The following is a 27213-nucleotide window of genomic DNA, read 5'->3' on the forward strand; positions in this document are numbered from 1 at the left end:
GATTTTGGTAAGCAATACTTTGCTGAAGTAAATTACGAGAGTATACAGTACATTATGACTATATGTCTAAAAAAGTAGTTTATATTGTATGCAATGAATCACTCTCAAAATGAAGCTCATTTATCTTATGGAATTAGTTGGGTTAATAAAGTTCTATGTGTGTCCATATGTAGTAGCACCTGGGTGACTGCTACTATGCTCTTTGACATGGTTACAGTTACCCATGTGTATGCAGCATATTTTAATATTAATTACAGTTTATTTACTTTGTATCCCAGCTGTGGCCCCTTCTTCCCTCCCTCCCTCCCTCCCTCCCTCCCTCCCTCCCTCCCTCCCTCCCTTCCTCTCTCCCTCCCTCCCTCCCTCCCTCCCTCCCTCCCTCCCTGCCCCTCTCTAAGTCTACTGATAGAGGAGGTACTCCTCCACTTCCATCTGACCCTAGTTTATCAGGTCTCATCAGGACTAGCTGCATTATCCTCCTCTATGGCCTAGCAAGGCTGTTCCTCCCTCATGGGGAGGGAGGAAGGTCAAAGAGCCAGTCACTGAGTTCATGTCAGAGACAATCCCTGTTCCCCATAGTAGGGAAACCCACTTGGATACTGAGCTGACATGGGCTATGTCTGAACAGAGATTCTAGGTTATATCCATGCATGGTCCTTGGTTGGAGAATCAGTTTCAGAAAAGACCCCTGTGCCCAGATATATTTGGTCCTTGTGGAGCTCCAGTCCTCTTGCAGGCAAATGGTGGGATCTAGAAAAGATCATCCTGAATGAGGTATCCCAGAAGCAGAAAGAAACATATGGTATATACTCACTTACAAGTGGATACAAGACCTATAAGATAGGATAAACATACTAAAATCTGTACAACTAAAAAAGCTAAACAAGAAGGAGGACCCTGGGTATGATGATCAATCCTCATTTAGAAAGACAAATGGGATGGACATTAGAAGTAGGAGAAAACAAGTAATAGGACAGGAGCCTACCACACAGGGCCCCTGAAAGACTCTACCTAGCAGTGTATCAAAGCAGATACTGAAACTCATAACCAAACCTTGGGCAGAGTTCAGGGAATCCTATGAATGTAGCATTTCTTAAATCCCAGTTGTTTTTAACTTCCCATTCCTCCCATAACCAACCAACCATCCAACCAACCAAACCACTCATCCACCAACCAACCAGCCAACTCACTGACAAACAGAAATCCTCAGAACAAGTATTAAATCCTTCTTTGTATTTACAAATAACATTTATTAAAACCTAGCAAACAAAACTTCAGCTTTTCATCATCACTGTAATCTCTGAGTGAAAGGAGATGGTGCCATCCTCCTGAATGAGTGACAAGAGACTAACCTTTCCTCCTTGACATAACCTAATAATCTCACTACCCAAGAACAGGGATGGTTTTGTGGTATCTGTGGGAATTCAGGACAATGAAACTTCCCCAATTTTCATAAAAACAAAGTTACACTGATACTGTTTGTGTACATATATATATATATGAGATATTGTAGAATACAAGTTCACAGTAAAAAGGCTGTTTGTACAAAGCAGAAGAGTAGACACATAGCCTTATATGTACTACATGTGTGTGTGTGTGTGTGTTTTCAGACAGACAGGGTTTCTTTGTGTAGCCTTTGCTGTCCAGGACTTGCTTTGTAGACCTGGCTGGCCTCAAACTCACATTGCCTCTGTTTCCCTGAGTGCTGAAATTACAGGCATGTGCCGCCTCATCTGGTTACCAATATATTTTAAATTTGAGATTTCTAAATTACTTTATTCATAGACCATTTTCATGTCTCTTTAAATGTGTTCTTTGGATCTCAGTCTTTGAAAATTCTGTTCTGTGATAGCAACTCAGCTTGGCTCCAAGTGGAATTTGCAAAATATTGTGACTTGATTTATAACCCTCAAGTCATGTCCATTATATCAACAAATGAAAATAGAATGCTTTATTTTCTACCAAAATCATTAGCACTACTTGCATTTTTACATTACTAATTTTCCCCAGATCCCTCAAAGTTGGATCTACAACCCACGATATTTTTAAGCAATTGCAAAAATATTTTTACATTGATCTCATATTAATGAATGTTAATCCAACCAAAAGTTACTTATTTTTTAAAAAGAATACCAGTCTACATCCTAACACACACACACACACACACACACACACACACACACACACACGTGTCTGTGTGTGTGTGTATGTATGTGTGATTACTTGCTGCTGTAGTTTGGATATTAAATATATCCTCAATGATTCACACTGAACTTTTCTTTCAAGGAAGATGTAGTTTTTAAGGGGTGGGGCCTAGTGGAAAGTCATTAGGTCATGAGGAGCTCACATTTCTTTTTTGCTACTGTCAAGTCATCTGCCGTGAAGTCCTTTCAAGTGCCAAATGTATTTTGTTTAGTCGTTCAGACATCAGAACTGTGAGCCATATAATTTTTGCAGCCTCAAGTATTTCATTAAGGTAATAGAAAATAAACTAGTAACATCTGTTCAACAACATCAAAAACAATCATTAGCTAAATTTGATTATTGAGAATTTATAGCACAAACTTGTAAAGTAGTTCTTCTCTATAGTACAAGTAGACAATCATGAGGCTTAAAATAGAGGAAGGAAATGACAGGTTTAAATATTAAGGAAAGTACCCAGCCTTCGTTTATAAAACACAGAAGACAATTTTAGTTCCGGTCATTCAAATGGCAGAAGAGGAACAACAATAAAAAATATCAAACAGCTCTGAATTATAAGAAACTTAAAACTTTCATCGTTTAAAAATTAAACCACAGGTATAATTTTTAAACTCAAGAAGTTCAGCAGGGGCCTGTCTTTCCAGCCAGCTCTAGACTGTTCCTAGTAATGGTATGACCATTTTTATTATGACCATATTTTTAGTATGACCATATTTTAACAGCATAAATTTTAAATTCCATCAAAAAAGTTTGTTGGGGTGCCATCTCAGAGGACCTAAGAATGCTATAAAATGACATTAGATATCAGATGAATTTTCAATTTTGTTATTATTTATTTTGGGTACCATTTAATTTATGCTAATACTTATAAAACAGACTTCCATGACTTTCTGAAGGCAAGTGAAGAAAAAGAAGGTATGAAGATGGTTTGCCCAGTGTTTCTTTTGGTGTAGACTCTAAGTGGAGTCTTTGGAATCTAGGAATCAGCTGGCTAGCCCTGCCTTTCCTTATTTCCCTTTGATTATTTTTTTCCTTACCAATAGTGAGGATATCCCTCAGATGAATGACTCTGTTAAAAATCACTTTTCTGTAGTGTGAAACCCATGCTAGCAATAAGCAATATAAACCAGGCATTGTTCTGTTAATGAATTGGACCACTTAGGCATGTGCCAAATGTTAATTAAAACACCTGCGTTGTTTCAGACACGGAGCACTTCTTATGACCATTGTTATCACTCCATGAAATAGGCAATGTAATGACTGTTTTGATTTACAGACTAATATGGTGCATAAAAAAAAATAAGGTATTCTGGAGATATTAACATACTCTATGCATGACTATAGCAACAAATGATTAACTATTTTTAACAATGTTAAAAATAATTTTAACATAATTTTTAACATAATGTTAAGTAGATAAGCAGCCTACACTGGAAAACAGGGAACCACTCTTACTTTCTGTCACATTTTTACTAATAATGAAAATGACAGTGAACAATATTACTCACTTCATACATTGTGGCATTATTCACATGGCAAACAATTGACTTTAAAGAAACTATCGTTTACTATCAGTGTGTGTATCAGCAAATATGAAGAGGTATATTAGTAAATCTAACCGGTTTTCATCTATGCATTTGCTTCTGTTTTTTGAAACGATTCAGTTTGAGTTTTGTTTGCATGTGTGTTTGTACTCCCTAAGTGAGATTAATGTCCAAAGAGGCTAAAAGAGGCATCAAATCCCTTGGAACTGGAGTGTCAGGCTTTGATCTACTGCATGGGTGCTAGAAACTGAACCTGGGCTTCTGCAAGAGCAGTAAATGCTCTTAACAGCTGAGCCATCTCCACCGCCCCTCAGCTATGAATTTTAATACTATACAGAATATTAAAAGTTCTAATATTCAGTAATTAAAAATTAACACATTAAGTTCACTGATTAAACTATCAAAACTATTTTTAAATAAATTAAAAAATTAACAAACATGAATAAATAGATAAACAAACAAACAAATGTGTCTTTTTTGGCCAAAGCTCTTAGCTGTTTTAGCATCAGGCAATATATAGTTTTCATTTTGTTATTTATCTTTGTCACTTTCCAGACATCACTGGATTTAATTGAAGAGTTAGAATAACGATCATTATAGAGTCTTGGAGGCAGTGCATAGACAAAAGAAAAGCAGGCAGATGAAATGTAAGTGGACTGGGAGAATCCCACAAACAAACATGGAGCTGCTTAAACAACTCAGGAAGTTAACAAAAAGGGTCTTGCAGGGAACTTGCCGAATGAATACAACAGCACCGTGGAATAAATTCATAAAAGAGATATGAATACAGTAATTCCACTAAGCTACAGTCTTTATTCTGCTGATCTTCACACAACACTTTATTTTATCTATAATGGTTCTATTCCTATCACTGTCCCACAAACCTGTCCCTATTTAAGCCCTATATGGCAAGTGTTTGGGGATGTTCACTGATGCATGTGTCAAGACTTAAAACAGTAGAACATATAATAGGTTCTCATGAAACGCTTGTCAAATGAATTAGTGAATTTATAGAACCCTTTTTCAAAATCTCAGTCAGTAAGCAGGAATTTACAATACTTTTTTGTACAAATATTAATGTAGCATACTTATTGTCTTTAAATACTTAAACACAGCAGAAAGTATAAAGGTTATGAAACATGCATTCCCAAGATACTTTGACATAGTATTTCCTGAGAGAAATACTATATGATACCCATGTGCTGTTTAACAGAGGTGTGAAGAGACTTTAATTACGATTTCCAATTCCTAGAAATAAGACCTTTAAGGAACAAATTTGGCATTTGAATTCTACTAAAAATTCTGGACTACATGTGAAAAACATGATCCTCCCCTCCAGCGGGCATGCAGTTTGTATTCACAACATAAAAGTGGTCCAAGAACCCGAGTCTCAATACAGTTTGATACATCTTGAGTTAAAGTAGTAATACTCAGCACAGAAAATATCAGTCAGCCTTTGGGAAATGTGCCTCCATCCTCAGCTTCACAAAATTGCCAGACATAATTTGGAAAGGACAATTAACATTTCATCACCTAGTACACTAACAAAAAAGTGTGGCAAATGAGAATTTGAGGGAGAAAGGGAGAATCAATGGATATACAAATAGTTCGAATACAAGTTTTTAGGCAGATTATGAAAACAGCTGTATTTACTGAGCTAAAAACAAAAGACACAAACATGAATAGATTGGACTGGAGATATGGCTCAGTGGTTAAGAGTCTTGCCTGCTTTCCAGAGCATCCAGGCTCAAATCCCAGCACTCACATGGTGGCTCAAAATCATTTGTAAATCCGCTTGCAGGAAATCTAATACCCTCCTTGGCCTTCAAAGGTATCATGCATGCACATTCAAGAAATGCATACAAGAAAAACAAACATGCGCACGGCATAAATGAACTTAAAAAAATCGTATACCCGCAGAAAAATAGGGACCTCAGCAAAGTAAGGGAGCAGATTAATAAGTCATCAAGGATTCTATAAATGAGAAAATTATTAATTTACATATAAGATTTGTGGATGATCAACAGTTAGGACAAAACTGAAAAGAGAATTAGTGAACTGAATATCCCATTAACCTAGATAAATGAGAGGATATATGAGTGCCCTTTTGCAGCAGTATATCAATATTTCTGAGGCTGGGTAACTTAAGAAACAATAAAAGTTTATTCTGGAAAAGCAAGGTTAAGAGCCTGTATCTCATGATGGTCTGGCAGCTCTGAGGTTGCACAAGGCATCAGAAGTCAAGGGACAGCATGCAGCATGTTCCTTTTTTTTTTTTTTAAATGAAGCCACCAGCATGCAGACATGGAGCTCTCTGAGATGATCTTATCATTACTCATCATACACAAAGGCTCCTCCTCTGAGCCCCATAGTCGAAGTTTCTACCTTCTTGATACCATATGATAGAAATCTAACTTCAACACACGAACTCAAACTGTACTCAAATTACCACAGAGGAATAAAAAGTAATGATGTTAAGCAGAAACATCAAAGAGAGGTTATGAGACAAGGAGGTCAAGAGAAAACATTCAGAATTCTAGATGAAAATGAGACAGATTACGGAGAAGCTGAGTTTGAAAAGATGAGTGATTCCAGACGTAATGAAGCATCGACTCTCTCTACCCTTGGGTACCCGTTGCTGACCCGAGTTTGCAAACATTTTCATTAATTTATGCTGATGTGAACTATAATCAATACTTCCTGTGTGCCAATAGAGAAAAAAATGCTTGCAAGCAATGTTTTGGGCTGGGGTGGGCAATTTGTTTAACACATAAGAAAGTTAAAGACTGCATGTTTTCGTACTTGTGGGCACTGTGGCTTCTGCTCTGATTTGGCTGGGTTGCTCTATGTAGCACAGCAACCTCACAACAAGGAGGCATGACTAACCTCAAGGAAGTTTACTCTCAAAAGCCGAAACAGTATTGAGTCCTGCCACAGGATGTATTTTTCCAACCTCTGTGATAAGCGGTCAAAGCAAAGGGGAAAAATAATCACGCCAGTATTTATTTCATTCTTTGTAGGGGTGAGGTGAAGGAACTATGCTGTTGGACAAAACAGGTTGCTAATACCACAGGCACTTCCACAAACTTTGCCGGTGAGAAGGGATTCATTTCCATTGTGTAAATGTACAACACTTTCTGTATCTATTCCTCCATTGAGGGACATCTAGGTTGTTTCCAGATTCTGGCTATTATGAATAGAGGTACTTGAACATGGTTGAGCAAATGTCCTTATTGAATGGTGGGGCATATTTTGGCTATATGACTAGGAGTGGTATAGTTGGATCTTGGGGTAGCACTATTCCTAATTTTCTGAGGAAGCACCAGCTTGATTTCCAAAGTGGTTGTACAAGCTAACATTCCCACTAGCAATGGAGGAGAGTTCTCCTTTCACCACATCCTCTCCAGCATGCATCATCCCTTGAATTTTTTATTTAAGCCATTCTGATGGGTTTGAGGTGAAATGTCAGGGTCATTTTGATTTGCATTTCCTGAATGACATTTACACAATGGAATACTACTCAACAATTAAAAACAAGGAAATCATGAAATTTGCAGGCAAATGGTGGCAACTAGAATAGATCATCCTGAGTGAGGTATCCCAGAAACAGAAAGACACATATGATATATACTCACTTATAAGTGGATACTAGACCTATAATATAGGATAAACATGGTAAAATCTATAGCCCTAAAGAAGCTAAACAACAAGGAGGACCCTAGGGAAGATGCTTAATCCTTATTCAGAAGGCAAACAAGATAGACAGCACAAGTAGGAGAAGAGATGGAAGAGGACAGGAGCCTTCCACAGAGGACCTCTGAAATACTCTACCCACCAGGGTATCGAAGGAGATTCTGAAACTCATAGCTAAACTTTGGGCAGAGTGCCAGAATCCTTACAGAAGAAGAGGAAGATAGGAAGAACTGGAGGGGACAGGAAATCCACAGGGAGAACAACAGAACCAAAATACCTGGGCCCAGGGGGGTCTGAAGAGACCTATACTCAAACTAAGGACCACACATGGAGAGGACCTAGATCCTCTGTTCAAAGAAATACCCATTGGCTGCTCAGTTTCCAAGTGAGTTCCCTAGTAAGAGGTACAGGGGCTGTCTTGGACATGAACTCAATGGCCAGCTCTTTGATCATCTCATCCTGGGGATGCAGCCTTGCCAGGCCACAGAAGAAGATGATGCAGCCAACCTTGATGAGACCTGATAAGCTAGGGTCAGATAGAAGGGAGGAGCTCCTTCAGTATAAGGGGGTTAGCGAAAGGGCATAGGGGGAGAAGAGGGAGGGTGGTTGGGACTGAGAGGAGATGAGGGTAGGGGCTGCAGTGTGGATACAAAGTGAATACATTGTAATAAATATATATGTTAAATTAAATTAAGGAAGGGGTTCATTTATATAGTAACAATTTAAGAAAAGTTCTTCCAGTAGTTAGACACTTAAGAGTTAGTAATATTAAAAAATCCATGTGGCAATTTAAAACATCTTTTAAAAAAAAACATTTTAAAGATAAAAAGAAAAACTTTCCTGAAGAAAGCTGAAACAAGGTCATTTTGATTCATGACTTTACAAGAAAACATGGATTTATGGTACCTCATCAGAAAAGAATGCATAGTAAGGTAGAAAAACAAAATTAATGACTTTTTTGTTTTAGTTTCTTTTGTTCAGTGTTCTTACAATGAAACTTTAATCTCATATAATTGAAAGAAAATTGACAATTTTTATTGCCCACCTCCTTTTTTGAAACAGAGTGTGTCATGGAACTTGCTATGAGGACTGGCCTTCATAGCAATCTTCTAGAGCTGGAGAGATAGACAGTTGTGAGCCACCATGTGGAGCTGGGAACTGAATCTAGATCCTCCATAAAAAGAATTGCCCTTACCTGCTGAGCCATCTTTCCAGCTTCTTTAAAAAAGAAGCATCTAAATTCTGTAGTGAGCCAAAGGAAGAATAAAATGTGTTTCAAATGATCTAAACATGCAGTTTCTAATGTGAGTAAACTAAAAAGTCTCTGCTTGGCATCACCCAGGAAATAGATTATCCTTTAAATAAGATTGAAATAAGATGTATGAGACTGATGCATGACTTGTCCTGTTTTCTAGTAATCGTTAGAAACATTTCTGGACAGTTAAAGCAAAGCAGAGATGGGTGAATATGTAACTAGAAAATACACCTAAGATGCAGGAAAGCCTTCATCTTCCCACAAAACTAGAAAATGGAATATATAATACCACAAGCATTTCCAGAAGGAATGGAAAGTGTAATGTATAAGAAATATAAAGCTTGTTTTTTTACATCCTTAGAAACAGACAAAACAATAAATAAATAAAAATAAAATAAAACAGTTCACTAACTATGAAAGAAGGGAAAATAGCATGCCTGCCAGAAGACCAGTTAGGCTACCTTCAGACCTTCCTAGCTCCTTTTATTACCCTGGACCCATTTCTCAAGGTCATCCATCACACTGCAATAGAACACCAGGGGAAGCTTCCCCTCCTCACTATCCATGCCTCTAGTGGCTCCCTCAGAACATCTCTCGGCTTTTTATTCCTCCAGCATCCAGCACCACAAAGTACACCCAACCACTACCAAAGCACCTCAGCCAAGTAGGTTAGTAAAATAGGCACACTCAGCCAGCACACTCTCTGGAAATCTAGAGAGGAAATAGAAACTAAGGGAAACAAACAAACAAAAAAATACCTGACAAACCAAGAAAACCTGGAAATCAGCATCCAAACCGCCTAGAGTCCAGCATGAGAACATAATCAATAATTTCCAGGACAATATGTCTCCACCAGAGTCCAGCTAGCCTACCACAGCAGGTCCCGAATATTCCAACATAGTTGAAGAATGAGGGAGAATACCTTAAAGCCAACTATATAAAGATAATAAAAGTCATTAAAGAAGCCAGGTAAACACATTGGAGGAAATTAATAAATCACTTAAAGAAAGCAAAAAAAGTTATAAGAAACAAATAAAACAATTTAAGGCATAAAAACAGAAGCAAAATTGAGTGAATTGAGTGAATTGTGTGAATCCTGGAAATGAAAATTTTCGGAATGTAACAGGAACTACAGAGGCAAGCTTCACCAACAAAATACAATAAATGGAGAAGATAGTCTCAGGCATTAAAAACAATAATAAAAGAAATGGATATGTCAAAAAATAATGATACAAGAAAATGAGGAATTTAAAAAGTTCTTGACACAAAACATCCAGAAAGAAATTTGGTACAGAATGAAAACACCAAACCTAAGAATAATAGGAATAGAGGATGGAGAAGAATAACAGCTCAAGGGCACAGAAAATATTTTTCAACAAAACATAGAAGAAAATAATCCTATCTTAAAGAAGGGAATGCCTATTAAAGTATAAGAACCTTTCAGTACACCAAATAGATAATACATAAAAGAAGGTCCCCTTACCACATAATAGTAAAAACATTAAACACAGAAAACAAAGAAAGAATATTAAAAGCTGTAAAGGAAATTAAACACAGAAAACAAAGAAAGAATTTTAAGAGCTGCAAAGAAAAAAGACCAAGCAGCATATAAAGGCAGACCTATTAGAGTTACACCTGACTTCTTAATGGAGATTTTAAAAATTAAGAGCTTGAACAGATGTGCTGCAGACTCTAAGATACCACAAATACCAGCCAAAATTATTCCCAGCAAAACTTTCAATTGTGGTAAGTGGAGAAAATAAAATATTCCATGATAAAGTTAAATTTAAACAATATTTACCTACAATTCCACCCCTACAAAAGGTTATAGAAAGAAAAATCCAAGCCAAGGAGGTTAACTACACACATGAAAACATAGGAAATAAATAATCTCATATCAGCAAAACCGAAAGAAGGGAAACACACACACACACACACACACACACACAGAAACCACCACTACTACTGCCACCACCAACAGGAAAGAACAGTTGTTGTTCATTGATATCTTTCAATATGAATAGCCTCAATTTGCCAATAAAAAGACACACATTAACAGAATGAATAAATAACAGGAACCATCTTTCTACAAACAAGAAACACATGTCAACCTCAAGGATAGATACTGTCTCAGGGTACTGGATCATACCAAACAAATAAACCTAAGAAGCAAGCTAGCAAAGCTATTTTAATATCTAACAAAATAGACTTCAAAGAAATATTAATCAAAAGAGATGGGGAAGGATACCACAACTCATGGAAGGAAAATTCCCCCAAGATGGAGCTTCAATTCTTAACACCTATGTCTCAAACACAAGAGTACCTGTCTTTGTAAAAAGAAAACCACTACAGCTTAAATCACGTATTGACCCTCACACACTTCTAGTGGAAGTCTTTAATATCATACTCTCACAAGTGGACAGATCATGCAGACGAAAACTGAACAGAGATATGCTGGAGCCAACTGATGTTATAAACTTCATGAACCTAATAGATATTTACAGAGCACTTCACCCGAACACAAAATATATATTCTCAGCACTTCGTGGAACTGTCTTCAAAATTTACTACATACTCAACCACAAAGCAAGTCTCAACAGATATAGAAGTAACCCCCTGCATCCTCTCAGACCACAGGGGATTAAACCCAGATATCCATGAAAACAGAAACAACAGAAAGCTTACAAGCTCATGGAAGCTGAACGACTCTAGTGAATGAAAAATGTGTTAAGACATAAATAAGAAATAAAATAAAGACTTTCTAGAATTCAATAAAAATGAATATAAAACATACCAAAGCTTGTGGGACATAATGAAATCAATTCTAAAAGAAAAGTCACAGAACTAAGGGCCTACAATCAAAACAATTGGAGAGATTTCATGCTAGCTGCCTCAGTATTCCTGATTTCAAGGTGTACTACAAAACTATAGTAATAAAAACTGCAAGGTATTTGCCTAAAAACAGACATGTTGATTAATGGAATAAATAGAAGACCCAGACATAAATTCACATACCTATGGACACCTGATTTCTGGAAAAAAAAAAGCCATAAATACAAACTGGGAGAGGGAAGGGGAGCACTCTCAACAAATGGTCCTTGGGGGAATGCAGACAACTGGATGTCTGCATGTAGAAGAATGCAAATACATAAAAAATTATTACTCTGCACAAAATTCAAGTCTAACTGAATTAAAGACCTCAATGTAAATCCATCCTTGAATGCATTGGCAAAGGAAACACTTTCCAAACAGAACACCAACAGCTCAGGCACTATGATAAACAATTAATAAATGGGACTTCATGAAACTGAAAAGTTTCTATAAGGCAGCAGGCACTGTCAATTAGTCAAAAAGGCAGCCTATGGAATGGGAAAAGGTTTTTACAAACTCTATATCCAATAGATATTTAATATCTATGATATATAAAGAACTCAAAAAATTAGATATTAAAAAGCCAGACAATATAACTAAAAATAGGGTACAGATCTAAACAGATAATTCTTAGTAAAGGAATTGCAAATAGCTGAGAAACACCTAAAGAAATGTTCAACATCCTTAGCCATCAGGGAAATGCAAATCAAAATGACTTTGAGATTCCTTCTTACACACATCCAAATGGCTAAGATCAACAAAACAAGTGACAGCTCATGCTGGGGAGGATGTTGAACAAGGGGAATGCTCCTCCATTGTTTGTAGGAGTGAAAACTTGTACAGCTACAATGGAAATCAATATGGTGGTTTCTCAGAAAATTGGGAATCAATCTAGCTCAAGACCTAGCTATACCAGTCTTGGGCATATACCAAAGGACGCTTTATCAAACCACAAGGACACTTGCTCAACTATGTTCATTGAGGCTTTATTCATACTAGCCAGAATCTGAAGCAACCTAGATGCAAGGGTATAAATGGGTATCAGAAATTGTGCACTGCAGGGGTGACCTTGGTGATGAGTAGGATTGGGGACCCAAAGTAAGATCAATGATTTTTTTTAATTAGAAAAACAGAGATTTGATAACCCAAAATTAGAACACATTTATAATTGCAATTTCATGAGTAGAATCTTTTTAAATATTTATTTATGTATACAGTGTTCTGCCTGCATGTATACCTGCAGGTCAGATGAGGACACTAGATCTCATCATGGATGGTTGTGAGTCACCATGAGTTGCTGGGAATTGAATTCAGGCTGTCTGGAAGAACAGCTACTGCTCATAAACCTCTGAGACATCTCTCCAGCCCCCATGAATAAAATCTTAAAACTATCACTTAAGCTGGGCATGGTGGGAAAAGTCCTGCATTTGAAGGTTGAGGCATGAGGATCTCTATGAGTTTGTGACCCGCCTGGTCTATACAACTAGTTCCAGGGTACTAAGGTCTACATACTCAGACCTTGTTTCAAACAAACAAACAAACAAACAAAAACAAAAACAAACAAACAAACAAAAAAACTAGTGAGTTGTTTATGTCATCTCTTTCTTGTATATAACGAAATTTCATATCTATCCACTGTTAATTTTCCTTAGAAAATTATTTATCTTCGAATTTAATCATTTCAGCACTAAAATTATTTCACATCTTAATATAAAATACAATTAAATTGAGTAGAGGTGAGAAGAAGCTGCAGAGTTACCTTCCTCTTCACTGTTTATAGCTTCCTAAGTTTAAAACCTAGACAATATTTTAACTAAAAACACTCTGTAAAAATGCGTGTTGAGATAAATTCTGCCACTTTGGAAAAATGACCCTGTAACAGACTTATCAAGAAAGTTAGTAAGACAATACTGCTCTCCAGAGATGGACTGTTTTGTGTTACGAGGAAGCATAACTTCCCTCCTCAACAGTTTTCCTCAGGGCCCAAGGGTAGGCTTGATTTGCTCAAGCTACTGATGCTCTTTGAGATGGTTACCAGTCCATTCACAAGCAGATGCTGAGAAAATGGACTGTGATTGACGTCTGAGATTAACCCTGACCTCAGACACCAACAGCTTCATAAATTAAAACTAACACCTGCTTCCTGCTTTCTGAAAGGAAACTAAAAGACGATCTCAATGCAGGGGTGCTTCCTGTCACATTCAAATGTCCCCTTAGTGGTTTTAATGAGGTTTTTTTTTTTTTTAATTAACTGATTTTTGGTGTCAATACAGAAGTATATTCAACTCAGTAAAAAAAAAAATGCTAAAAGAAATCAAAGTTGCTTATTACAGAAGACATGTACAAAGAGTTTCAGTATTTTCTCTTGAAATAAATACATTCATTTAGATTATTAGAGCTTTTTACCCTTCCTTTGACCAAAAAAAAATTTTTCCAATTAGTTTCTTAGACTACAAAACCAACATTTTCTCTATCAGTAAAGTATTGGAAAATCTTATTACAATAAATTTCTCAACAAGAGTTTCAAAACAAAAGCACCAATGATATGTATCATATGTAGCCAGTGCTATCATGGAGTAAATTTGGCTATTCCTTATGCCCTACGGCCCAAAGAAGACAATTCCTAAAATATCAGAAATTATGCCCCAAATAATTAATAATACTACCTTTGTCCTCATTTGAAAAACTTATTTTAAAAGTTTCACCAAGTACTCTAGGGCTGAACATAATTATAATTCCTTAAGTTCTAAGAACATTACTCTTTAGACTCTCTAGTGAGAGATTGTAACATCATAAAAATCTTAGAGATATATCATATTTAGAATGAATGACATTGAGAAAGCGCTCCAAGAACACACATCTGGCAATATTATCTGTGGGATTCATTTGGCATTTATTGGGCCCACATTCAACAAAACAAAACAAGGCAAAGAAAAACAAAAAAAGTTTGGAGTAGACTTGAGTCTAAGAATGATCTATGAATTTTGTAACCTTTCCATAACAAAACCTCAGAGTTAATATTGCACTGATAATAAGCTTAACCAGACACTGCAATTAATTATAAGAGAAAGAATAAATCATGGACGAATCACTCAGGTTTATTTAGTGTCTTGACTTTCTTTTGTCTGTATGTATTAATAAAATATATGATTAAATATTAAAATTATTCAGTTTAATAGCAATATACTTTGGAATGTCCATAAATACTTTTATTACTCTGACAACAGATTGCAGGTCATGCATGTTTTTGTTAAATGACCAGAGATTGCTGTTTTCTGCTATGATGATAACTTGAAGCACTAAGGTAACAAATGAAAACAACATGTTAGATTTTATAACTCTAAAGTATCAGAGCTTTAAAGAGCTTTAAAGGCATCCCAGCATGCCTTACACATGACATAATCCTTTCTGAAGACGTAGCTGATGGTATTGCCATCCCACAAACACTTTAATCATGCTGCCTGGAGGACTCAAGGGGAGAGTGTCTTCAGAGCAAAACTCACATCCCACTGAATTATAGTCCAGTTAACTAGCAGATAGTGAAAATGATTCAATGCACCTTGAATATTTATCACAATAGAATATTACAAAACATCTGCCACTTACGATTTTGAGTCATCCCATAACACACAATAGGGATTCAAAGTGCCCTAAAGATAAACAGAGAATAAAACATGCCATGAGTACACATAGAAATTGACAAATTATGTTAAATACACAACAAACGATGACTTTATAGTCATGTAGTAAAAGAGATGATAATGACATATCACATCTTACATATCCTGTAAGAAATTTACATTTTCTTTCCCATAGATTTGGTGACAAATTTTGTGAAATTTTAGCAAAGCAATATCTTTTTTTTCCCCCAACTATAATTGGCTATTTAGTTTGTTGAAAAGGAAAACCAAATGTTTCATGGACTGTTATGGACATAACATGGTCCACATCATGGTGATTTCTTTGTCACATTTATTTCTATGATTTTAATTGCTCACTTACATTCCTTATGAAGAGAAAAGTATTTACGACATTTATACTAGAGTAAAACGACCTGCAGATTCATGTGAATAAAGCACCACCATTTCTCCTTAGTTGGCTTTTCATAAAAAATAGAGGATTCTGCCCATTTTCAGGGTCCAGTAACAAACAGAACTTTAATCAACAGATCATATTTTAGTGAGGTTATAGGTAATGGAACTCTAAGAAGAGAAAGTGTATTTGAATAATGATTTATTTAGTATCCCTCATGAGCTTTAGATTAAAAAAAGATGGGTTTTCTACACTGGGTCAGTCCAAGTAATTTGTTTTGAAGAGTACTCATATTAGAAAATGCTTTATTCCTACTTGTCTGCTCACATTGGGCTTTATTTTTGGTTTTGCCTTCGAAACTAACTCAATTCTTTCTGTGAAATCTTTATGTATCTAAAAATTCTATCATGCTTCCAAAGAGTTACTTATCCATAAAACACATCCTGTGGTTTCATGTTCTCTCACTCTTCATGATGCACACTTCCTGAAACACATCTTAAAAGTCCATTTAGGGAAATCATCCACTTGAGTCCAATCTGTGCAGGGCAAAGTGGTACTATTTCTTTTCCAATTTAGAAAACATATTTATAATAATGCAAGCTAAAGAGTATATCAGCTAGTTACTAATCTCTTCCTGAACTGTAGTGGTATTACTCATGTTGTTTCTTACGCACAGACATCTATTGGGAGTTTTTTTAATTTTCATTCTGGCATCCCACACATTCACTATTGTGTATAAGCTTTGAATCATTGCAGAATTTTGAAACAAACATGACTACGTCCTTATCCAACTAGGTCATTGGTAAGAATAATGCACAAGCCAAAACAGTTTAAAAAGTACAGTACTGATATGAGCTACTGGGATCCTTTTCTATGTAGACTTGTTCTATAGGAACAAAGCAAGGTAAATTCAATATTTAGGCCCTGAAATCCATAATAACGGAGCTGAGAGGAAATTCCTGAATGTCTAGGAAGGAGTCTTTATGGGATGAATGACACTTTGGGGTCAACTTTTGAATTTTATTAGAAATAAAAATCAGTGTCACTAGAGTTTATGAAAGCCACTTAACCTCTTTTATTTCTTATTCATTTTAATAGTTACATTTGATTAACATCAATATTTACAACATCACAATTTTACTCTAAATGCAACATATTCAAGACATCTTACTCCTCATCAAACTGTCAAACCTAGACAATCTGCTTTGAAGATGTACCTAGTGTATCATAAATATACTTTTTTTCATGAAAAAAAAATGGCCATACTACTACAGAAGGTAAATAAGAAACATGCCTATGGAAGGTTTCTATAACAGGTAGAGAGGTGCATATATCACAAGTCAGGTATTTCTGCAGATGAAGCACACAGTCTGTGCTGATCAAAGCAGGCTTTATGGAAGGCATAGGTCCTCCTCGCATTTTTAAGAAAGGAGCACATCCTCATATTCATGAGAGGGTGCTGAAAGTGTGGCTCTCTGACTTTTTTTCCCTCTCTCTTATCTGGTTGTCCTTGGATTCATGAATCTAGTAACTTTTCTGATAAATTCTAAATGACCAAAATGGTATATCACATAGTTATATTACATTTGTTTAATATTTCATTCAAGGGGGTTCACTGCCCTTACTTTATCACTTTGGTGCTGAGGACTTAGAAGTGTACATTTCATGAATATAAAGCCGAGTGTCGGTGAGACATCTGGTTGGGAAAATCATGAGTCAAGTTAAATCTTTCTTTAATCCATGATACTTATTTTATGCTGGGTTTAAAAATAAGTTCTGTATCTGAATGGCTTGTCTGAATGTATGTTTGTGGCCCACATGTGTGTCCGGAACCTGAGAGGGCCAAAGCCAGGCACTAGGTCCTCTGGAACTGGACTTACCAACAGCTGAAAGCCACCATTTGAGTTCTGGGACTAGAATCTGAGTCCTTTGGAAAAGCAACCAGCGTTATTAACTGCTGACCTCTCTCTAGCTTTGATATCTTCAAATTATTTAAGATTTTTGCAGGTTAAAACAAGAGAAAATAATATTAGAAAACAAATGCAATCTAATCTTAAATCATTGGATTCCCTTTTTGGATGATGAGAATGCTTCTGGTAGTCTTCTTGCACACCTTTAACTATAAGCAGTTTCATCCTCTGTCTTTCCCACCCTTTTACCTTCTATTTCATGCTTCTCTCACTTCCTGTCCTTATCAGAATTTAATTCCACCCAATGAGAACCAATGCTGGTGTGAAATGTGCCACCCTACCACTCATGCACAAAACAGGCAAATGTGTCTTTGGACAGACCATGTACTGTAGTTGCTCCTTAATGGACTTAGGTACCATAACCATTAATTAAAAAAATAATAATAAACTGAAGTTTTGAAAGTGCACAGAACAGCAAATTCAGTCACCTTAATACTCAGGTAGACCCAGTTATGCAAGAAATAAGAGGGATAGTGTGAAGCAGGAGCAGCAGTGAAAGAACTCTGAAAAACCACTAAGCAACCCCGGAAACTGACTGACTGCTTCTGCCAAGAATGTCCTTATAAATTACTTGTTATACTTTTCAGGCATTTCTGTCGAAGGGACTCTGCTACCACAGCTGTTTCGAGGTATTCGTGGGAATCAGTGCAGGAACGGTGAGACTTATAGAAAGCAGCAAGAACATGTAATGACAGGAACAAGCAGAATGTAAGCAAGCTGGGGGAAGGAGCCTACACGAGCCGGCTTCAAATTCATTAACTGAGGGAAGTTGTCAGGGACATAGCACAGATGGGCTGGAGACTAATTTAACAAACTGTCTATATATTTGACACTTAAATGCACCGAAACCGCATGCATCTGAAAAAGTTTAGAAAATATACACTTATTGTCAAGTTTTATTTATCAAAACAACTAAATATTCTGCCTCTTAGACTCCATTCAAAATGGTACAATTCAAATCATAAAAAAAAAAAAAAAAAAATCTTGGCTACACACTTCCAAACATTTTTTTTAAAAAGCACATGGCCCAAATTTCCTAATTACAAGACAAGAAGGAAAAGTGGGGAAAATTATAGATCTGCTGGGGATGGAAATTAGTTTCTCACTTTGGAGTCTGATTGAAGCCTCTGGGCCCCTGAGCTTCAAAATCTCCAGCACAATTAACATTTGCTTGAGGCCTTTCTCCTTTTCCCAGCTATAAAAGTCGGATGTACTAGAAATCTCAACAGGAAATCCTAAAGCCCTTCTGTAGCCCCAGTGACTTCTGGTGTAGAAATGAAGGGTCCTGTAAAAGTCCATTACACCATGAAATCCAACAGATTTCTGAAATCTTCTAAAGGACTTTTGAATGGTATTTCTCCCCCGAGTATCCCGTACTCACACATGAGTCTTGGTTTTACTTAATCTGAGTGTCTTTCTCCTAATGTCTTTGCCTAAATATATATATAAAATGCCTTTGGCGGCCTGGAAAGAAGGCTCAGCTCTTATTACCGCTCTTGTGGGACAGGAGATGGGTTCACTACACCCATATCAGGCAGCTCAAAACTACCTTAATTACGCAGTATTCCTTCCAGCCACAGTGGGCATGTGTACCCATTTCACACACACACACACACACACACACACACACACACACACACACACACTCCGAGAAAGAGAGAGAGAGAGAGAGAGTATTTAAAATGACTTTCAATAAACCGAGACTCTTCTTTGAGAAACCCACACCCATGCTCTCTTGTGTGCTTTATCCTTTCCTTATCCACTTTTCTTTCTATTTTTATTAAACTTCAACTCTCCCTTACACTGGCCAAAATGTTTTTTTCAGAGACTATGACATTGACCATTATAACAGTATGAAGGTCCTACACATTAAGAGTACACTTCAGCTATTGAAGGTGACAGTGGAGCTGGGTCTCAACCCCTGCTTCCCTGACAACTAAAGATGGTCTATGTTCTCCCTAAAGTGTCTTCATTATTTGCTTTTAGATTTCTCCTCTGTTTCAACATCAACCAATTTGTGTACGTATTTAAGTGTGGAGCACGGTCAATGTGTTTCATTTGAGTTATTCTCTCCTTTCCTTTTCTGTGTGGAGAGGACTTGACATCCTCTTATACCGTTAAAAGCTTCTACAGTGGTATTCATAATTGGAATATTTCCCCCTAAGATACTACTTTAAATACATCTGACTCTTGAGGATGGAGATGAGGTCAGGGAAAGGAGTCAGAGGAGTCATACCTAAACCCTACAAAATTAAGTTGTGAGAAAAAAAATGTTTGCAAAAAGAATGGCTGATCCCTGTTTTTTTCCCTCGTACAATGTCTGTCCCATTTGCCTTTCTGAGTGAGGATTGATCATCTTATCCACGGTTCTCTTTCTTGCTTAGCTTCTTTAGTTATACAGACTTTAATATGTTTATCCTATATTATATGTCTAATCTCCACTTATAAGTGAGTATATACCATGTGTGTCTTTCTACTTCTGGAATACCTCACTCAGGATGATTTCTTCTAGCTCCCACCATTTGCCTGCAAATTTAATGATTGCTTTGTTTTTAATTGCTGAGTAGTATTCCACTGTGTAAATGTACCACAAGGAGAAAGAAGGGAACAGGACAGGAGTCTACTACAGAGGGACACTGAAAGACTCTACCCAGCAGGGTATCAAAGCAGATGCTGAAGCTCATAGCCAAACTTTGGTCAGAGTACAGGGAATCTTATGAAAAAAAGAGGGAGATAGAAAGACCTGAAGGGTACAAGAGCTCCACAAGGAGAGCAGCAGAACCAAGAAATCTGGGCTCAGGGTTTTTTCCTGAGACTGATACTCCAACCAAAGACCATGCATTTAAATAACCTAGAAGTCCTGCACAGATGTAGCCCACTGCAGCTCAGTCTCCATGTGGGCTCCCTAGCAAGGGAACATGGACTCTCTGTGACACAAACTCAGTGTCTGGCCCTTTGATCACCTCCCCCTGAGGGGTGCAGCCTTACCAGGCTACAGAGGAAGACAATACAGCCAGTCCTGATGAGACCTGATAGGCTCAGATGGAAGGGGAGGAGGACCTCCCCTATCCATGGACTTGGAGAGAGGCATGAGAAGAGATGAGGGAGGGAGGGTGGAATTGGGAGGGAATGAGAGAGGGGGCTACAGCTGGGATACAAAGTGAATAAATTATAATGGCTGAAACCTTATTCACTCGTGCAAAGCCCCAAGACTAGCTGCTACCTGTTGGAGCCAATGTCTCATAGGTAGAGGCACTCTGGAATGTGTGAAGATCATTTGTGACTCATTGTAGTACTAAAAACTAACATGGAATGGGGTGTACTTTTTAGATACCGATAAGGCAAGTTATCATGAAGTTGTATGTTGAACCGTGTGTAAAAGATCTGAAGGAACAACCACTGTACAAATGAAATGAAAAACATGGACCGTGTGACACAAAACGCTCTTCCATTTACAGCCTTTACTCAAGAAACCAAATAGCAATGGGAAGAATTGTCTCCAAAATCTGTTTTCTGGTCTCCACACATGTACCGTGGCATGTCCCTCACATAATAATAAATTGTTAAAATATTTTTAAAAGAAATAAAATTATGACTTTTACTTTTCAGAATCTATTCATCCAGTAGTTTGGAGATGAATAGTTTATTGTTTTCCACTATAGTCACAATTCTGGGCAATAGATCACTGAAATTTATTTTTTTCTGTCCAAATGAAACATTTTGGGGTAATAGATGTGTTAATTTGAATGATTTTTATCATTTCAGATAGTACAGTCTCAACCTAGAATTTGCCACCCACAAATTTACATTATTGTTATTTGTCAAATAAAAATAATATATATGGTTCTTAGAAAAAAATACTATTCACATGTAATATGGGGAGGAAGTGAGAATACACTGGAACATTTTAGGATAGAGCTTTTCTTTCTGTGTCCTTGTCAACTAAAATAGATGTCTCTTTCTTCTAGGTGTTTCTACAGTGAGGTTGTCTTTATTCAGCATGGAAAGGTTATCTACAGAGCTAATACTAATCTTAATCATAATTACTATTATTACCTCTAAAAATAGTGAACTAGGAAAGTTAACATTATAACAAGAAAAAGCATGCTGTCTGAAAGTCCAGGTTTATTTTATCTTCAGAAATATAATTTAATCTTGTTAAATATTCCCTGAGATAAAAAAAAATGAAAACAAAATACAAAAACTATAAATGAGTATTGGTAGGTAACCAGTCAATTACTGGGCTGGTGGGCCACTGAAGATGCCCTGATCTTACATTTTGAACCCTTCCTCTCATTTGCCCGATAACACACTGACTTAAGAATTATTCTAATTGCTTATCTTGTAATTCATAATACCACATACAAGGCCGAGAGAAGCATCAAAATTGCCTACCTAAAGATTTAAAATGCCGATCAAAAAAGGTGGAAGGTACCAGGGTCTTGTTGAGTCTAACAAAGATCTCCTAGAAAAGCTTTATTTTGTTCTGTTTATTTCATTCTACCATACAAATTTAAATTTTCCTTAATTGTTTAAAATCTATCTAGCTGGGTAGCAGTGGTGCACATCTTAATCACAACACTTGGGAGACAGAGACAGGAGGATCTCTGAGTTCAAGGCCAGCCTGGTCTACAAAGTGAGTTCCAGGATAGGGCTACACATAGAAACCCTGTCTTGAATAAGAAAACAAAATAAAGTGAAAAATAAAACTTTGTTTGACAAGTTTTGGTCTAAAGAGTGAGATCTAATTCATCCCTTTAGCTCTGGTCGAGACAGTGCATTCTACACAGCACACAAAATTAAAAGATCACGGAAAACTATCCGGGGACTAGCCTTCCGGAGAGCTGATAAGAGATCTTCTTATGAAGTGTGCACTTGCACTCAACAGAAAGCCTGCTCACACATCAGGGCTGTGACTGCTTGGTTTCTGAGTTCTGAAATCAAAAAGTATTACTTCTTTCACTTTCTGCAGCTCCCTTGTTTGGGTCCTAGCCCAACCCAGAGCCTGAATGTCCTGGTACTCATGTGGCTCTTTCTCTCACTAAGTTTCTCTACCCCATGTACTTGATGGTAGACTTATCTATAACGCAAAATGCCCAGCTTCCTCTCTTCCTCCTGTCCATTTCCATCCTTCAGGCATGTTCTGACATTTGCAGCTTTCTTGTGCTGTTTTTCTCCCAAATGCCAATAAAATTGAATGAGAAATTCCCTTTGTATCTTTTTTTTAAATTACTACTAATAACAATAACAATAATAATAAATTTTATCTATGAGAATGAGAACCAGCAAATCGGGTTCTGTGTTTCCTCGTAACAACCTGGTTAGTCTGTTTTCATTTAGACTTCTAAGGATTCATGGGCATAAGTTGCCTATGCCACATGAAACTGCCTGTAGGAAATGTGTCAGTTTTTGCATCTTTCATGTCCCCTTGAATAAAAACAGCCCTTGCCCGTGGAAACCCTGCAAGTAAACACATGTGGACACAAATAGCTAAAGACATGAAGAAGGGTCACATTGAAAGACAGTGACTTCATCTTTATCACCTTAACGTTTCCAGTGTGCTCTGAGTCAGATGTTCCACAATTCTTTCTGTCACATTGTTTGGTGCCATGACACTAAGTTTTTCACTGTGCATGAGAACCCTTTCGACTTGCAATGTCCTATTTCTCCTCAATTTTCTAAATTTAAAATTCAGCCTTAAATAAAAACAACCTGGTAGAGAACACACTTAACATGGTGTAAGAAGCTATGCTCAATCCTCAGTGCAAAACAATGAAAACAAACTAAAGACACACACCCACAACACACATATACACACCACATACATACATGGCACATACACTACACATACATGACACACACAGCACTCAGAGTATAGCATTCATTTTGAACATACCACACATGCATATCTAAAACATATTTACACATAGTTTTTACAAATATAAGCACATAGATATCACTTTGACATATAACACAATCATAGGCTCCAAGAGGGTAGAAGCTGGAAAATTTAAAAGGTCTTTTTTCTGCTTACCACACAGAAGCTAAATCTGGCTTACTAGCTATTTATAAATATAATTTTATCAGGATAGAGGCATATCTATTTATAAATTATATATATATATATATTACTGGCTGATTTCAAAACGTAATAGCATAATTGAGCACATATGACAAAAACAATTAGGTTTCCAGGTATGAACTATTTACTATCTGCATCTTCACCAAAAAAATGCTGATCTTTGCTTAAACAATAGGACAATTATTCTAAAATATTTTTGAAAAATATCAAATAGATGTTGAAGATAAAAATAAACAACCTGAGAAACTGAGAAATACACTTGCTCATGCTGAGCAATTGAAAATGTAACCCAAGGAAATAACCAGAGAACAATTTTCATCTTGCTTTTAGCTGTTGGCAGAGCATCTGTCTCCTTGTCTAGTTAGCATTTCAAGATTCTCCAACAAAATAATCACCAAGAGCTTTAAGCAGGCAAGATATCAGAAATCGCTTCCAAACAGACAAAAGTTAGCATAGAAAAAGAATTGAAAAAGTAAAGCTTGTGAAAGTCGTGGCTTCAGAGACTACAGTTTCTACAGCTTTGAGAAATTGTATTCAGTGCTTTTTTGTCTTTGATAATCATGAAAATAGTAGTGCATGCTGGGATTAAACTTTATTGTTTCTCATGCGTATTGATGGCAAAAAGCACTGGACATTTCCACCATGTTTCCTACTATGATTTACAAATGATGTGGTTTGTGATCAATTTTCATTCATAAACATATATCAAATTCTATCATTTATTAGTTTGGTGTGTTATCATATGAGAATATGGCAAAGGAAGTAACCCAGATTCCCATGACAACATCCACATATATCTATTGCAGGAACAACAAATAGCTTCTATGATGCCTCTCAGCCTTAAAGGAAGCAGTGGTATGGTTTTGTTGTGACAAGATTAGATTGCAAAGCAGCAAGATTCAGACAATATTTTTCTCCTTAACAGGAAGAACTACATAACCATATTTTACTTCAAGATAAATATTCAGACTTGCAAAGTTGATACACATGTCATAGCTACAATGCATTTATTTTCTAATCTCCTAACTCATCTTTAGATACAAGAGAGGCATCTACCGTGGAAAGAAACTCAGTGGGTGTATGTAAATGTACTTGTGTGTATACATAGATGGATGCTATTCTCATTATTTAAATCTCAGTAAGAATTCTCAACACATTTATCAACTTTACATATATCTCATAGAACCCAAACATTTTACATGTAAAAAAAAATTTTTTTTTGTAAAAATTTAATTCTGAATGACAATAGTCCTATATAACATAAATCTCTTTTTCTGGGAAAGTAACAATGATAAAATTTAAAAGCAAGTGATTGTTATGTATAAATATTAAGCATCCAGATCTTTTATTATGCAGCTCAGGATGGGGAAGATTTAACAGTGAGAAAGTGAACTGAGAATGCTGCACTGCTCATTAATGACCACGCTAGTTAGAACTGCAATTGACTTTGCTAAATATCATTTGGAACGGCACAGTTCCATATTCTATTTCCTATTCCTGTGGGTTCCCAAGAGCCTTATTACATTTAACATACTATAAATGCTATTTGTGAAAAAGCTTTTTAAAAGGACAGATTTCATTTACAAAATGTTAATAGGCTTTTCCCTAGACTCGCTATAACGCTTAATTGCCATCTTTCTGTTTTATTCACATGACTTATAAAGCACGGTCCATTTGAAAGTTGTTATTCTTTCCTAAGTTCAGAGCACTGTAGCAGATACCTTTGCTATAAGAAATTAGTTAAATATAGACAGATTTTCCAATACAGATTTTTTTTATATCCAAAATAATTTAATTGCAAAGATAAAATCAATGGATATGCAACTGTTTGTATAGATTAAGCTTTAGCTTGTTTTTTTTTTCAGTGTTCATATTAAAATGTATTTTGTTACATTCTAGCTGAGACTTCACTATTTCAGCACAGGTTGTTTTATTATCTCCTTAATGGAAACAAACCAGTATCAGTATATGAAATTCCAATATATGACTAGCAATAAATATCAAGATATTCAGTAACTCAGTTACACGTTCTTTCCTTCAGTGAAAAACAAATGTTTTACAAAATCAAATTTTGGTGATAATGTAAATGTCAATGAAATAAGCATTAGTAATTCAAAATAGTAAGCCCAAAGGGCTATATATGCTGTCCAAACAATGTGATATATATTTAAAGAAGAGGAAGTACAGAATTTTCCAGAGAGGCACCCATCCAGAGATGCTAGTTTGGAGTCATGTTTGAAAGCAGGAACTCATCAAAAATGCAGGTCAGTAGGACCACAAATCATGCCCTCCTCCCCTGTTTTTTTTACTGCGTAAACGTTACAGCTTCCAAGTCTTCACCTCATCTGTTCACTTCATTTGTTTATATTTCCTTCAATTTAAATATTTTGCAATGGAGAAATTTTGGGGTAGATCCTGATCAATTCAGTTGCTTACCATATTAAAAAACACTCAATTCTAAGTGAGTTATGGTCATTATCAGATCATAATTTATGCTAACTTCCCTGCAACTTACAGAGTGTAGCTGGTGCATAATAAAATTGTTTACAATTTACTATTTCCCATACACATAAGTGTATATGTATATATATGTATTCTTATTTTTTAAAAAATCAATCAAATTTATTCACTTTGTATCACCACTGAAGCCCCCTCTCTTGTCTCCTCCTATTCTTACCTACCCTCCCTCTTTTCTCCCTATCCCCTTTCTCTAGTCCACTGATATGGGAGGACCTCCTCCCCTTGTATCTGACAAAGGAAGCCCATAGGCTGCTTAGTCCTCCAAGTGGGTTCCCTAATAAGGGGCAGAGGAGCTGTCTCTGACATGAACTAAGTAGCCAGCATTTGATCACCTCCTCCTGGGGTGCAGCCTTTTCAGGCCACAGAGGAAGATGATGCAGCCAGCCTTGATGAGGCATGTTCATTTTAGAGAGTTACAATAGTAAAGTTTCAAGACTCTGTTATGGTTGGAATATGAAACGTCCCTTTCAAACTCATGTATCAATACTATGTCAGCCAATGGGAGGTTGGAACCTTCAAGAAGAGAAGCCTAGGAGAAAGAAGTAGGTCCAGAGTGTGCCTTTGAATATAAATGGCACCAAGTTTCTCTATCAGCTCAACAAAAAAAGGAAGAAGAGCTTTGAACCCCACTGTCAGCACTCTCAAGGGATTCTGCCCAAGCTCGTGGGGCCACATAACTGTGGCACAAACTCCTTAAAACTAGTAGGCAAAATATGTCATTCCTCATTGACTTTACTTTGTAAAATATTTGTTCATATGGATGAGAAAAGTAAATACAATTATTATTGTTGTGGTTGTTGCCTTTCCTTCCTTCTTTCTTTCTTTCTTTCTTTCTTTCTTTCTTTCTTTCTTTCTTTCTTTCTTTCTTTCTTTCTTTCTTTCTTTCTTATTTATTTCCTTTTCCAAGGAAGAGTATAGCCCTGGCTGTCCTGGACTTGCTTTGTAGACCAGGGTGGGCTCAGACTCACAGAAATATGCCTGTGTCTTCCTACCTTCATGCTGGGATTACAGGCATGCACCACTGAGCCTGGATATGGTTATTCA

The 27213-nt window shown here is 36.5% G+C and overlaps 1 protein-coding gene across 4 annotated transcripts in view; it reads right to left on the reverse strand.

The window, feature by feature from the left end:
* Adgrb3 (adhesion G protein-coupled receptor B3) overlaps positions 1-27213 on the reverse strand; it is a 773277-nt gene that overhangs the window by 311328 nt on the left and 434736 nt on the right. For all 4 annotated transcript variants that reach the window (XM_060369803.1, XM_060369806.1, XM_060369804.1 and 1 more), the window contains one exon: positions 15172-15215. In XM_060369803.1, coding sequence (XP_060225786.1) covers positions 15172-15215 — 44 coding nt within the window. The remainder of the gene's footprint in view (positions 1-15171; positions 15216-27213) is intronic.

The sequence above is a fragment of the Meriones unguiculatus genome, chromosome 16 (genome assembly GCF_030254825.1).
Source record: "Meriones unguiculatus strain TT.TT164.6M chromosome 16, Bangor_MerUng_6.1, whole genome shotgun sequence".
In the NCBI taxonomy this organism is placed as follows: domain Eukaryota; kingdom Metazoa; phylum Chordata; class Mammalia; order Rodentia; family Muridae; genus Meriones; species Meriones unguiculatus.